Below are 14,069 nucleotides of genomic sequence, written 5' to 3'. Positions count from 1 at the left end.
GGTGCCTAGATCTAAACGCAGTGTTAATCCAGGTGAGGCCTGACTAAGGTAGAAGTTATGACGTCCCTATATTCCAACTCTCACAATACCTAACAGCCTACTGGCTGTTAGAATTTTTGGGAGTTGAAGTCCAAAGCACCTGGAGGGCTCAAGTTTGCCCATGACTGATCTAGACACTAGGCTCCTATTGATGCATTAAGGGGGGGGGGGGGGGGTTGGACTCATGTTTGTTTGTGGTCCACTAAGACCCCCCAAAGCCCTTTCATGTTGACTGTTTTCTAGCCAGGTCTCACCATCTGCAATGTAGGTAGCTTAAAGCCAGATGGTTTTGTGTGCTTGCTTTGGCCAGATGTAGGCAACTCTGCCACTGCAAGCATAATACCTAAGCAGGATTCTGGCTCATGCTTGTAGGCATAATTGCAATTTACTCAGGGTATAATTCAAATCAAAACAAGTGAATGCTGAGGCTTCTTGTTTTCTTTTCAATAAGCTCAAGGGTAGCAGGCTTGTTCTGCCACATGGGGGCTGGCATGGGATAAATCTTGGCAGACAAACTGTGCTTTTAAAATGTGTGAGCCTAGTCCCCATTTTCCAAAGAAAAAGAAAGAGTGTGTGGCATCCCTCCCTGACCACAAAAGTGCTCTTGAATAACCTCATTGCTAACCTGAATGTCTGTTCTCGGTTACAGAGAAGAAAAAGTCCTTGAAGGAGTCTGTGTTTTCAGTTGCAGAGAAGAAAAAGTCCTTGAAGGAGTCTGTGTTTTCAGTTACAGAGGAGAAGAAGTCCTTGAAGCGGACATTTCAGCAAATACAAGAAGAGGAAGATGATGATTACCCTGGGAGCTACTCCCCCCAGGACCCCAATGCGGGGCCTCTTCTGGTAGGTCTGCACGTAGAATCCTAGAGACGGGAGAGACCACAAGAGCCATCTAGCCAAACCTCCTGCCAAGCAGGAAAAATACAAACCCTCCCAACAGATGGCCATCTAGTCCCTGCTTTAAAACATCTAGAGAAGGAGACTCCACTGTACTCCTTCCTGGAATTGGACTCATTCCTGCATTGTGTCTCAGTCTTTAGAGCAGCAGAAAGCAAGCTCGTCCCTTCCTCAAAGTGACATACTTTCAAATATTTAAGCCCGGGTCTCATGCCCCTTCTCTCAGCCTTTTCTTCTTCAAGCTAGGCATTTACAGCTCCCTATACCACTCAGTATAAGACTTGGCTTCCAGGCCTTTGACCATTAGGAACATGCTTTTCTGAACACTTTCCAATTTGTCCATCTACACCAGGCATGGGCCAACTTTGGTCCTCCAGGTGTTTTGGTCTTCAACTCTCACAATTCCTAACAGCTTTTGTTATGGTTCAAGGGGCCTCACATAGAGTATATACATATATATTGTGACATGCACATTTTAAAAAATGAATTCAGAATATACATGGCAATCAGGTGGGAGAAGTGGAGCGTAGAGCATGGAATCAAAGAGAGAGCTCAAGAGCCCAAAAAAGAATGTTTATTCCAAACATCCTACTCCTCTCAATGTTCCTTTAGCATTCCAAGCTATACCAAATATATAAAAAGGTATTTTGTTGTATGTGTGAATGCTGCAAGAAATCTGTGAAAAAAGTTCTAAAGCTCAAGTATTACTTCCATAGGTAAGTCAATATTTTTGTATGAAAAAGATCAGCTGCAAGAAAGTCAGGTGACAGGATATTCTCACCAAAGACATGCATCACCTAAACACTTAAGTCACCCTGAATTTGATGCAGATGAATCCCATGAATTTGTTCTATTATTTTCTCTTTCACGGATGCCATGCCCTTTGGATTCTTGTTTAGACCAAGTTAATGGCCCTAAGGCTTTCTTCCTGTAGGTGAAGATGAGTTCACTTTTTGAATAATAAGAATTATATGTTAGGGAGGGGCGGAAGGGAGGTCATCAGGGTTTTAGGGAGGCCTATGAGGGGGGGGGGGGCAGGGCCAAAGAAAGGTTGGGAACCATTGGTCTAGTAGACACTGCTGCTAGACACTTGATGCAGCCTAGAATCGCATTGGCTTTTTTAGCTGCAGCATCACACTCTTGACTCCTGTTCAGCTTGTGGTCTTCGAAGACTCCAAGATCCTTTTCTCATTGACTGTTTTTAAGTTATGTTTACCCATGCTATAGCTGTGCATTTCTTTTTTTGGCCTATGTGGGGTACTGTGTATTTCTCCCTGTTGAATTTCAATTTGTTTGTTCGTTTTGCCACAGCTCTCTAATCTGTGAAGGCCACTTTGGATCCGGATCCTGTCCTCTGGGGTATTATCTCTCCCTCTCAATTTGGACCCCCTAAGGGTAGAGCCACAAGGAGGCACCATTTTTATTTTCATTTTATTAGTAATTTTTATTCAAACACACACACAAAATAATTACACCAATTATGCATTTTCGGATTATTATTTTAAAAATTACCTATCTAGAGTCTAACCACCACAGTCAAATCAATAACCAAATATAAACACAGTACACACAAACAAACAGAATTAAGGGTTGTTGTATGTCTTTCGGGCTGTGTGGCCATGTTCCAGAAGTATTCTCTCCTGACGTTTCGCCCACATCTATGGCAGGCATCCTCAGAGGCTCACAGCCTCTGAGGATGCCTGCCATAGATGTGGGCGAAACGTCAGGAGAGAATACTTCTGGAACATGGCCACACAGCCCGAAAGACATACAACAACCCTGTGATCCCGGCCATGAAAGCCTTCGACAACACATTAAACAGAATTAACATCTCACTATCTGATGGTTTTTTCCCCCTCATTAGTCTATTCCATTTATATGCTATTGTATAACTACACTTCTGTTTTTAATAACATTCTATTAATAAAACCAAACATTGATAAATGTCCCCATCATTACCATAACCAATTATCAAATCCCAGTCTGGCTTGCAGCGGGACAGATACTCCTTCTTGCTCATCCTCGTCCATTTGAGCATCTCTTGAGGGCGCCATTGACAAGGGCTGCAGCTCCACTTATTTGCTGAAAGCCATTGGAGCTCGCAAAGGGAGGGGGGAGAGCATGAAACAGGGCTTGAAAGACAGAACATAAAACAAATATTATCCCTTAAAATTGCCACGCTGGCCACAAAATAAAAGAAAAAAAGAATGGCTCAAAGCAAGGCAGGCAGCTTGCTACAACCCAGCAGGCTGTAATTTAATTTGTGTGGCTAATAGACAGTCTCGGGAAGTTCATTAAACTTGGGTTCACTGCCCCGCTGAGCCCCAAGGTTGTCTGTTGTTTGGACCAGAAGAAAAAGCTCTCCACATTTTCTGTGATTGCTGTCGGAGGTCTGGATTCTCATAGGAGTCCTGAGGCATGCAAATATTGACACAGCAGATGGCACCGTGGGCCCAGGCCTTTTCCTTCCAGTGTACAGAGGAGTTGTAATAAGAGGTACACGGCTTTGTAAGGAACAAACACTCATAGAATCCTAAAGCTGGAAGAGACCCTGAGGCCATCCAGTCCAACCCCTTTATTTTTGCTAGGCAGGAAGATACAATCCAAACCCTCCCAGCAGATACCCATCCAGCTTCTGCTTTAAAACTACCAGAGAAGGAGACTCCTCTGGCCTCCAAGGCAGCAGCATATTCCACTGTTGAAAAGCTCTTACCATCAAGAAGTCCTTTCTAATGTTTAGGTGGAATCTCTTTTCCTGCAGTTTGAATCCATGGTTCTCCGTGTGAAAGCCTTTCAAATATTAGACACCACGCTCATGTCCTTTCTCTTTGCCAAGCTAAACATCCCCAGCTCCCTAAGCAACATCTCAGAGGAATTCATGGTTTCACGCTCTTTTTGTCATTTTGGTTGCCCTTCTCTGGATACCACCTATCTTGACAATATTCTCCTTGAATTTTGCTGCCCAAAACTGGCTATTTGGGGGGTTTTTTTCCAGGTGAGGTCTGAGCAAATCACAACCTAGAATTCAGGAGGACATCAGAAATGCATCACACCTGCTCTTCTGCATGATCAAAGTCCCTACATTCACACAAAACACACAAGGGATTTTCCAAACAACGTGGTAGATCAGGCATGGACCAACTTTGGCCCTCCAGATGTTTTGGATTTCAGCTCCCACGATTTCTGACAGCTACTAAGCTGTTAGGAGTCATGGGAGTTAATGTCCAAAACAGCTGGAGGGCTGAAGTTTGCCCATGCCATTTGTAGATGCCACGTGGTGTCAGGCAGTCCACACACAACAACATGCATTCCATGGCCTCTTGCTTCCATTATAATATTTCATCTAGAAAACAAAGTCTTGGGATCGAATATATAAATACACCCACCCACTCCAGATAGAGCTTTCATCCTGATCCAACAGTTGCAGATTGGAACTCTGCAGAATTTTTGGAATTGAATCTTTGCTGGTAAAAATGTGTTTATTGGACCAGGAAATAAGTGCAGGGAGCATTTTTGTTATTCTCAGTGTGTGTGTGTTATTTCCAGAATGTGAATAACTTATCATAGAAAGCATAACAACTGCCTAGAGAGAGGGATCTTTTTGAAAAGTGCCTGTGATGTATGTCGGAAGCCCCGTGGCAGCTGTGGTTCTCAAAATGGTCATTGATGTCTTTTTCATGCCTCTCTCGTGCAGACGGAGGACTTGATCAAAGCCCTTCAAGATCTAGAAAATGCCGCCTCGGGCGATGCCACGGTGCGGCAGAAAATAGCCTCCCTCCCCCAAGAGGTTCAAGACGTGTCTCTATTAGAGAAGATTACAGGTGAGAAACCAAAGCAAACCCTTACCTGAGTGCGGAGAAGGGCGAAGCATGTTTTTGGTGTATGATGTTGAGGTTGGCCCTAGGGCAGGCAAGGGAAAACTTCAGCCCTCCAGGTGTTTTGGACTTCAACTCCCACAATTCCTAACAGCCACTTTGCCACGGCCAGTTCTGATCAATCCTAGCCAACATAGTAAGTCATGGGTGCTGTGAGCTGCAGTCCAGCAACATGTAGTAAAGCAAGTGATTCCCAGCCACATTGTAGGTTGTGTTGCAACTGCTCTTAGAATCATAGAGTTGTAAGCGGCCCCCACGGACCGTCCAGTTCAATCCTTTCTGCCAGGCAGGAAGACACTATTAAAGCCCTCTCAACAGATGGCCATCCAACTTCTGTTTAAAAGCCTCCAGAGAAAGAAATTCCGTCGGACTCCCAGGCAGCATATTCCACCACCAAACATCTCTTGATTGTCAGGAAGTTATTGTTATTGTTATTACTATTATTAACTTTTTGTCCCACCTTTCACCCCGAGGGGATTCAAGGTGGTTAAATATCCCACACTTTAATCAATTTTTAAAAGTGCAGTATAGGAGTTATATAACAATTAAATTATGTGGTAAAAACAGGTTAAAATATAATAATAGACATATAAAAAGCATTCGACAGCTTAAGCTGGTATTTTATGATGGAAGCTCTGCAAGCACATGATATGGGAGACCAATATATAAAAACAATAAGAACTATATACAAAGATCAATATACACAGTTAATAATCAATGGGGAGAAAACACAAAGAATCAGAATAAGACGTGGTACCAGGCAGGGTTGTCCATTATCGCCACTCCTGTTTATTATGTGCATAGAGATGCTTATAAAACAAATAAATGGAAACAAGGAGATAAAAGGTGTTCGGGTAGCAGGAAAAGAATATAAGATTCGCGCCTTCGCCAATGATATTGTTCTGACTCTGGAAAACCCCAATGACTCAAAGAAAGAATTAATTAATATCCTAACAAACTTCTCAGAATTAGCTGGGTTAAAGGTAAACAAAGAGAAAAGTCAATTTTTAACAAAGAACCTCACAGAATCGGAAAAACAAGAACTAAAAGAAAACACAGAATATAATATTGTACAGAAAGCCAAATACTTAGGAATATACAGTAGAGTCTCACTTATCCAACACTCAATTATCCAACGTTCTGGATTATCCAACGCATTTTTGTAGTCAATGTTTTCAATACATCGTGTTATTTTGGTGCTAAATTCATAAATACAGTAATTACTACATAACATTACTGCATATTGAACTAGTTTTTCTGTCAAATTTGTTGTTAAACATGATGTTTTGGTGCTTAATTTGTAAAATCATAACCTAATTTGATGTTTAATAGGCTTTTCCTTAATCCCTTCTTATTATCCAACCTATTCGCTTATCCAACGTTCTGCCGGCCCATTTATGTTGGATAAGTGAGTCTCTACTGTACATTACAAAGAAAAATTCAGAACTATTCAAAAAATAATTATGAAAAGGTGTGGAGAGAGATAAAGAAAGAACTAGCGGAATGGGACAAACGAGGGCTCTCCCTATTAGGGAGGATATCATCTATCAAAATGACAACACTGCCAAAAATGTTATTTTTGTTTCAAAACATACCAATTATTAACAACTAAAAAATCTTCAAAATTTGGCAAAAAGACATCTCAAAATTTATTTGGGCTGGGGAAAAACCAAGAGTAAAAATGAAAATACTTAACGATGATAAAACAAGAGGCGGCTTATCCCTTCCAAATTTACAACTCTACTTTCATGCATGCTGTTTGGACTGGATTAAAGAAAAAGGAACATTTTACCACCTGTGGTGGTCATGCAACAAAGTAAACAGCTGTTGGAAACAGATTCATGTACATCTAGAAAAGATTTTAAATACAAATTTTAAAATGACACCACAAATGTACCCTTTGAACATGCCCGAAGAAGAATTGGAAAGGAAATATGGAAGATTTTTGTTTTACGTGACAGTGGCAGCTCGGATAGTATACGCTAGATCAGGGGTCCCCAAACTAAGGCCCGGGGGCCGGATGCGGCCCTCCAAGGTCATTTACCTGACCCCCACCCTCAGTTTTATAATATAATATTTTTAAATCAGTTTTAATAATGTAATATATTGTATATACATATAATATTGATAATAATATTATGTTATACAATATAATACTACTAATAATACCATATAATAATATTAATTATATGTTATATATTACACATTATATAATAGTATAGTGGTATAGTTCAATATAGTAATATATAATCCTAATATTGTGTAATGCTAATAATATAATATATTGTATGTACATACAGCTGCTCTGAGTCCCCTTCGGGGTGAGAAGGGTGCGATATAAATGTGGTAAATAAATGCAGTAAATAAATAATTAATTTTAGACTTAGGCTCGGCCAAAGTCTGACATGACTTGAAGGCACACAACAACAACAACAACAATCCTAATTAACTTGACTATCTCATTGGCCAGTAGCAGGCCCACACTTTCCATTGAAATCCTAATAGGTTTATGTTGGTTAAAATTGTTTTCATTTTTAAATATTGTATTGTTCTTTCATTGTTGTTGTTGTTGTTGTTCCACTACAAATAAGACATGTGCAATATGCATAGGAATTTGTTTGTATTTTTTTTTCAAATGATAATCCGGCCCCTCAACAGTCTGAAGGATTGTGGACCGGCCCTCTGCTTAAAAATTTTGGGGACCCCTGCGCTAGATACTGGAAAATCCCAGAGGTACCTCCCTTAGCAGAACTGGAACAATATATTATAGAGTTGCTGATGATGGACAAAATAACAATGCACATAAGAGGAGAACCTTTAGAGAACTTTGTTAAGGAATGGCAACCAATGATCCAACATTTCAGTGTAAAATTAATCTAAAAATGTACATAGAGGAAGCTAATAGACTGAAGGCAAGGAGGAAACGGATATAAATTTGGATATTATAATATTATTATATATACTATACAAATAGAAGCCTGTGACCCCTTATTGTAAATATATTGTCTAAGAAATGATTATGAAAGACTTATAGATGAAAGTATTGCACTGTATGCAACAAACACCTGCAATGTATGTATATTTGAATGAGTGAAAATAAATAAACATTATATTATTTATATATATATATATATATATATATATATATATATATATATATATATATAATAATAATAATAATAATAATAAATACACTTAAAATAGCCTCTAAAACTCACAGCCCCCCCCCCCCCCACCAGTCCTACCCAGAACCTCTCCAAAGCCTGTTGTTCCCCAAGGTTTTTTCTAATATTATTGTTGTTGTTATTTTTATTTATGTCCCGCTTTTTCTCTCCATACGGAGACTCAAAGCAGCTCACAATTAAAAGCACTAGTATACCACTTAAAATATACAAATATTTAAACAGTATAATACCTAACATTATATTTAGGTGGAATCTCTTTTTCTTGCCATTTGAATCATGGCTGTATTGTATCTTTCGAGCAACAAAAAAAGCTTTCCCCCTCCTTAATATGACATCCTTTTCTGTCTCCTCTCAGACTTTTTTCTTCCAAGCTAAACAGATCCCTAAGCCACTGATAACCAGCTGTATTGGGGGCCACCATGGTCCCCTATATCTGTGCCCCATATAGAGTTTGCTGGTTCCTGTTTGTGCCCTGTGTTCCAGCTTGCTCCTTCCAGTGCCTCTCAACCGACAAAGCAGTGCTTGAGAGAGAGCAGAGCATGGTGTGCTTCACATGGGCGCTTTGGTTCTTGCAAATCAAATGCCCTTCAGGCAGCAGCTCTCTCACAGGAGAGCTCCAGGGCTGTTGAAGCTGATGTCCTCACATCCAGGCTTATGCTCTGTGAAGTCACAGCCGTTCTGCAGGGAAGGGAACTCCTGGCCAGGTTCCTTTGTACTTCAGCTGTGAAGGAATATTTGGTATTTCCAGCAGAGTAGAGCACAGCATAGCCCAGGGGTCCCCAAACTAAGGCCCGGGGGCCACATGCAGCCCATCAAAACCATTTATCCGGCCCCCGCGGCAGCAGCTCCCTTCTCCTCCATCGAGGAAGGCACATGCAGCCTGGTGCGCGCCATCCAAAGCGTTGCTTGTTTAAAATAGCATTTTAATTATTATTTAATTAATAATTAATTATCAAGGGTGCTTTGCTAGTACTTTTGGTGCACAAAGGCAGAAGGGGGTTGGGCCAAATGGCCCAAGGGGCCAACCCTCTTTATTATTATTATTATTATTATTATTATTATTATTATTATTATTGACAGAAGGACACAATATAATACAGCAAACGAGATATATATGCTGGATCTCGTATCACAAAATCACAAGTCGAACACTTCCAAGCATTTAGGACTGTGTGATATATTATTATTATTAGTAGTAGTAGCAGTAGTAGTAGTAGTAACAACATTAAGGCTGGTTGGCCATCTGTCAGGGGTGCTTTGCTTGTGCTTTTGGTGCACAAAGGTAGAAGGAGGTTGGACTAAATGGCCCAAGGGGTCTCTTCCAACCCTCTTTATTATTTTTATTATGATTATTATTAACATTAAGGCTGTATTCCCATTTTTTTACTTCAAAATAAGATATTTGCAGTGTGCGTGGGAATTTGTTCATAGTTTAAAAAAAAACTATAGTCCATCCTTCCAGTGGTCTGAGGGACCGTGAACTGGTCCCATGTTTAAAAAGTTTGGGGACCCCTGGCATAGCCAGTGCTGTCTGCTATCTTATCTGTCTGTCTATCTGTCTATCTATCTATCTATCTCAATCTGCTTAAGGTCAGAAACAAGAAAGAAAATACGTAGGATGCTCTGACATTGTTTTTAAAAAGCAAAAACTTAGTTTAATTGTTGCAGTTAATACATCTCAGATAAATGAGTAGATGGACAAAGGAAAGTAACTTAAATAGAAGAGTCTTTATTGTATTGTTGAAGGCTTTCATGGCCGGAATCACTGGGTTACTGTGAGTTTTCCGGGCTGTATGGCCACGTTCCAGAAGCATTCTCTCCTGATGTTTTGCCCACATCTATGGCAGGCATCCTCAGAGGTTGCGAGGTCTGTTGGAAACTAGGCAAGGGAGGTTTATATATTTGTGGAAGGTCCAGGGTGGGAGAAAGAACTCTTTTCTGTTTAAGGCAAGTGTGAATGTTGCAGTTGATCACCTTGATTAGCATTTGATGGCCTTGCAGATTCAAAGCCTGGCTGCTTCCTGCCTGAGGAAATCCCTTGTTGGGAAGTGTTAGCTGGCCCTGAGTTCTTTCTCCCTACGGACTTTTCACAGATATATAAGCTCTGCTTGCCTAATTTCCAAGAGACCTCACACCTCTGAGAATGCCTGCCGTTGATGTGGGTGAAACGTCAGGAGAGAATGCTCAACTACAGCATTCCTTCTGTCTCTAATTGCTCTATATAAAAGTTTGGATGCTTCTTTGCTTCCATCAAGCACCATTTTCTCAAGTGAATGGAGGGAGATGTTGCAGTAGCCGGCTGATGCAAAAGCTTAGCCAGGTTTGTGTGTATATAATCACAGAGTTGGGAGAGACCACAAGAGCCATCCCGTCCAATCCTCAGCCATTTAGGAAAATGCAAACATGTCTTCTCTCAGTATGGGACCCAGGGTAGCTTACATGACACATTTAAAACAATATTTAAATAAAGGCCGGCTGTGGCGCAGGCTGGAAAGCAAGCCAGCTGCAACAAATCACTCTGACCAAGAAGTCATGAGTTCGAGGCCAGCCTGTGCCTGCGTCTTGCCTCTGTCTCTGTTCTATGTTATGGCATTGAATGTTTGCCTTTATGTGTGCAATGTGATCCGCCCTGGGTCCCCTTCGGGGTGAGAAGGGCAGAATATAAATGCTGTAAATAAATAAATAAATAAATAAATAAACGTCATAAAATTAAATAATCTATTTTATTAACTTTACTAATACAAAATAGTTTTTGTATTAGTAAGCTCCATGAATCCTAACTCCTTGCCTTGCAGAAATAAGTAACTCACAACCCTGAAAGGTAGCCATTTGGACTCGGTTTTAAGACCTCCAAAGAGGGAGAGTCCAATTTACCTCTGAGGCTATCCAGTTTATAAGCATTTCATCTTCTATATATATAAAAGAGTGATGGCATCAGGGCAGCGGACAAAACAACAAAACTACAGGCCCCCCAACCTCGAAATTTGGCAACACAACCCATCATCCACGGCTCTAGGTTGATACAAAAAAAAAAGAAAAGAAAAATAAAGTCCTAATTAGAGGGAGGGGAATAATTGTTTTTATCCAATTGCTGCCAGTTAGAAGGCTAAGCTCCACCCACTTGGTCTCCTAGCAACCAACTCAGCCCATGGGACAGGCAGAGTTAGGCTTCACTTAGGCCTCTTCCACAGATTATCTAATTTGCACTGGATTATATGACAGTGTAGACTCCACTTCCCTCCAACAGACAAAAAAAAAATCAGAAATATTGTATATTCACAAGCTTTACAAAATAATATCCCCTGAAGGTATACGGGAAGGTAACAGCGCTCCATGCAGTCATGCCAATGGCCACATGACCTTGGAGGAGTCTATGGACAACGCCGGCTCTTCGGCTTAGAAATGGAGATGAGCACCAACCCCCAGAGTCAGACACGACTGGACTTAATGTCAGAGGAAAACCTTTACCCTTTACCTTAACTACCACCAATTCCTCAATACTTTATTTCCCATACCACCATACTTCGCCACAGCAATGCGTGGCCAGGCACAGCTAGTAGAATCATAAAATAATAGAGTTGGAAGAGACCACATGGACCATTTAGTCCAACCCACTGCCCATGCAGGAAAAGCTTAATCAAAGCGTTCCTGACAGATGGCCATCAGCCTCTATTTAAAAGCTTCCAAGGGAAGGAGCTTCCACTGAAGTAAAGAGTTCCACTGCTGAACAACTCGTACAGTCAGGAAGTTCTTCCTAATGTTCAGATGGAAACTCCTTTCTTGTCATTTGAACCCATGACTCTATTGAGTCCCTAGTTAGTTAGTTAGTTAGTTAGGGCAGCAGAAAACAAGCTTGCTCCCTCCTCCCTAGGACTTCCCCTCACATATTTGTACATAGGTCTCATCATGTCTCCTCTCATCCTTCTCTTCTGTAGGCTAAACATACCCAGTTCTTTAAGACACTCATCATAGGGATTTATTGTCTCCAGACCTTTGATCCTTTTAGTCGCCCTCCTCTGGACACCTTCCAGCTTGTCAATCTCTCTTTTGAACTGTGGTGCCCAGAATTGGACACAATATTCCATGTGAGATCTGACCAAAGCAAAACAGAGAGGCACCATGACTTCCCTTAATGTGGACATCAGACATTGGGATGCAGCCCAAAATCCCATTGGCTTTTTTCAGCTGCAGCATCACACCGTTGGCTCATGTTCAACTTATTCTCCACAAAGACTCCAGGATCTTTTTCATATGGAATGTTGTAGAGCCAGGCATCACCTATCCTGTATCTATGCATTTCATTTTTTTCTGCCTAAGTGTAGTATCTTACATTTGTCCTTGTTGAAATGCATTTTGATAATTTTGACCAATCAGCTCTCTAATCTCTTAAGATCATTTTGAATTCTGCTCCTGTCCTCTGGAGTATTACTTATCCCTCCTAATTGGGTGTCTGATAACCATCTGATACCCATATTTAAAGTATTTATTTATTTATCGTATCAGAAGCAAACTGAGGGTACAAGTTGTAATGTATTTAAAAATACAAAGTTTAAAAACTTGGCATTATACTAAATGTCCTTTGACCAGTAGCTGGCCACTTGGAGTGCCTCTCGTGTTGCTATATGACGGTCCTCATTTGTGCATGTAGCAGGGCTAAGACTGCATTGTAATAAGTGGTGTGTGTGGTTTGCTCTTCTGCACAATGGCATGTCATGGACTCCACTTTGTAGCCCCATTTCCTAAGGTTGGCTCTGCATCTCATGGTGCCAGAGCACAGTCTGTTCAGCGCCTACCAAGTTGCCCAGTCTTCTGTATATTTAAAGTATAACTGATGGGGAAAAGATGCAACTACTGTCTCATGGGCCACAGCTGACGGGGGAAAAGAGCAGAGAAGGATCAGCCCAACCTCCTGAAGGAAGGGATGCCAAGAAGGCCCTCTGATGCATCCTGACCAAACATGAGGTTCTGTGGCTACAATGCTGTTGGCTTTCTGGTTGGATTCTACTTTCTGAGACGTCCTTTGGGACACTGCTGCTGCCTTTTGGCTTCCCTCTGGGCATAGCTAGCCCTGGCAATGCCTCTTTGGCTCTCCTGTAAAATGCAAAGGCACACAATGCAACCGGTTGAAGAGGAGTGTCAGAAGGCGTCAATGCTTGTATTTCTCCATCCCTCTTTGAAGGTGATGGTCACTTTACCTGTCGGTCAGGGTGAGCTCCTCTCCATCACAAATCTGCCACAGAGGAGAGGCTGCCCAGGAAAGACGGCTGCTGTTTTTGTGTCATTGGCACAAAAGAGTTTGCAAGGAGCTCGTGTAAATTCTTTGCCCCCTTTTCTTCCCAGATAAAGAGGCTGCGGAGCGCCTATCAAAGACGGTAGACGAGGCGTGTTTGCTACTCGCGGAGTACAATGGGCGCCTGGCAGCGGAGCTAGAGGACCGGCGCCAGCTGGCACGCATGCTGATTGAGTACACACAGAACCAGAAGGACGTGTTGACGGAGAAGGAGAAGAAGCTGGAAGTGAGTGCCGCGCAGGCAGGGGCTCAAAGGCTTCCCTCTTTGTGCTCCTGTGCCAGTTCTTTAAAGAGTCTCTGTACTGCATACTGGGAGTAATTTGTCATGCCTGAAGACATGTGTCCTCTGTCACTATGTGTGCATGTTACAGGGAACTGTAGCTCTTGTGTTTGTATGGCATGGGCTCAAGCGGAGAGAACACACATTGCTGCTTCAGATGTATAATGTAGGATAGCACCACAAGCATCTACTGCAAATCTATGGGGCAGGCATGATGGAAAGGGAGTGGCAGACTCAAATCCTGAAGCTTGAGCTGTGCCCTTATAACATTCAAGCACAGTGCTTCTATGAAATGAGGAAACTTTATAACACGATCTTCCTCAAAGGATGGATCAGATGGCCAGACTGGCTGCCCAGCATTTTCTCTTTCTGCTAGTTAGCAGATACTATTTCCTTTTTGGTGCCCTTGGCCATGTTTTGTAAAGCCTTGCTTAACGTGCTAAGGAGACGAATTCGTCGCCCATTCTTCGAGAGATGACTACAAATTAATACTGAAATCTTCTCAG

At 41.7% G+C, this 14,069-nt stretch overlaps 1 protein-coding gene across 2 annotated transcripts in view; it reads left to right on the top strand.

Annotated features, from left to right (window-relative positions):
• rprd1b (regulation of nuclear pre-mRNA domain containing 1B) overlaps positions 1 to 14,069 on the top strand; it is a 54,305-nt gene that overhangs the window by 18,979 nt on the left and 21,257 nt on the right. Inside the window, exons 4-6 of one of the 2 annotated variants that reach the window (XM_003228069.4) lie at positions 767 to 879; positions 4,628 to 4,754; positions 13,334 to 13,509. In XM_003228069.4, the coding sequence (XP_003228117.1) occupies positions 767 to 879; positions 4,628 to 4,754; positions 13,334 to 13,509 (416 nt within the window). Of the gene's footprint in view, positions 1 to 688; positions 880 to 4,627; positions 4,755 to 13,333; positions 13,510 to 14,069 lie in introns of both variants that reach the window. The other variant, XM_008121568.3, reaches the window with a different exon arrangement.

Source organism: Anolis carolinensis, chromosome 4 (genome assembly GCF_035594765.1).
Source record: "Anolis carolinensis isolate JA03-04 chromosome 4, rAnoCar3.1.pri, whole genome shotgun sequence".
Taxonomy (NCBI): Eukaryota; Metazoa; Chordata; class Lepidosauria; order Squamata; family Dactyloidae; genus Anolis; species Anolis carolinensis.
This window is presented reverse-complemented; position numbering and strand designations above follow the sequence as displayed.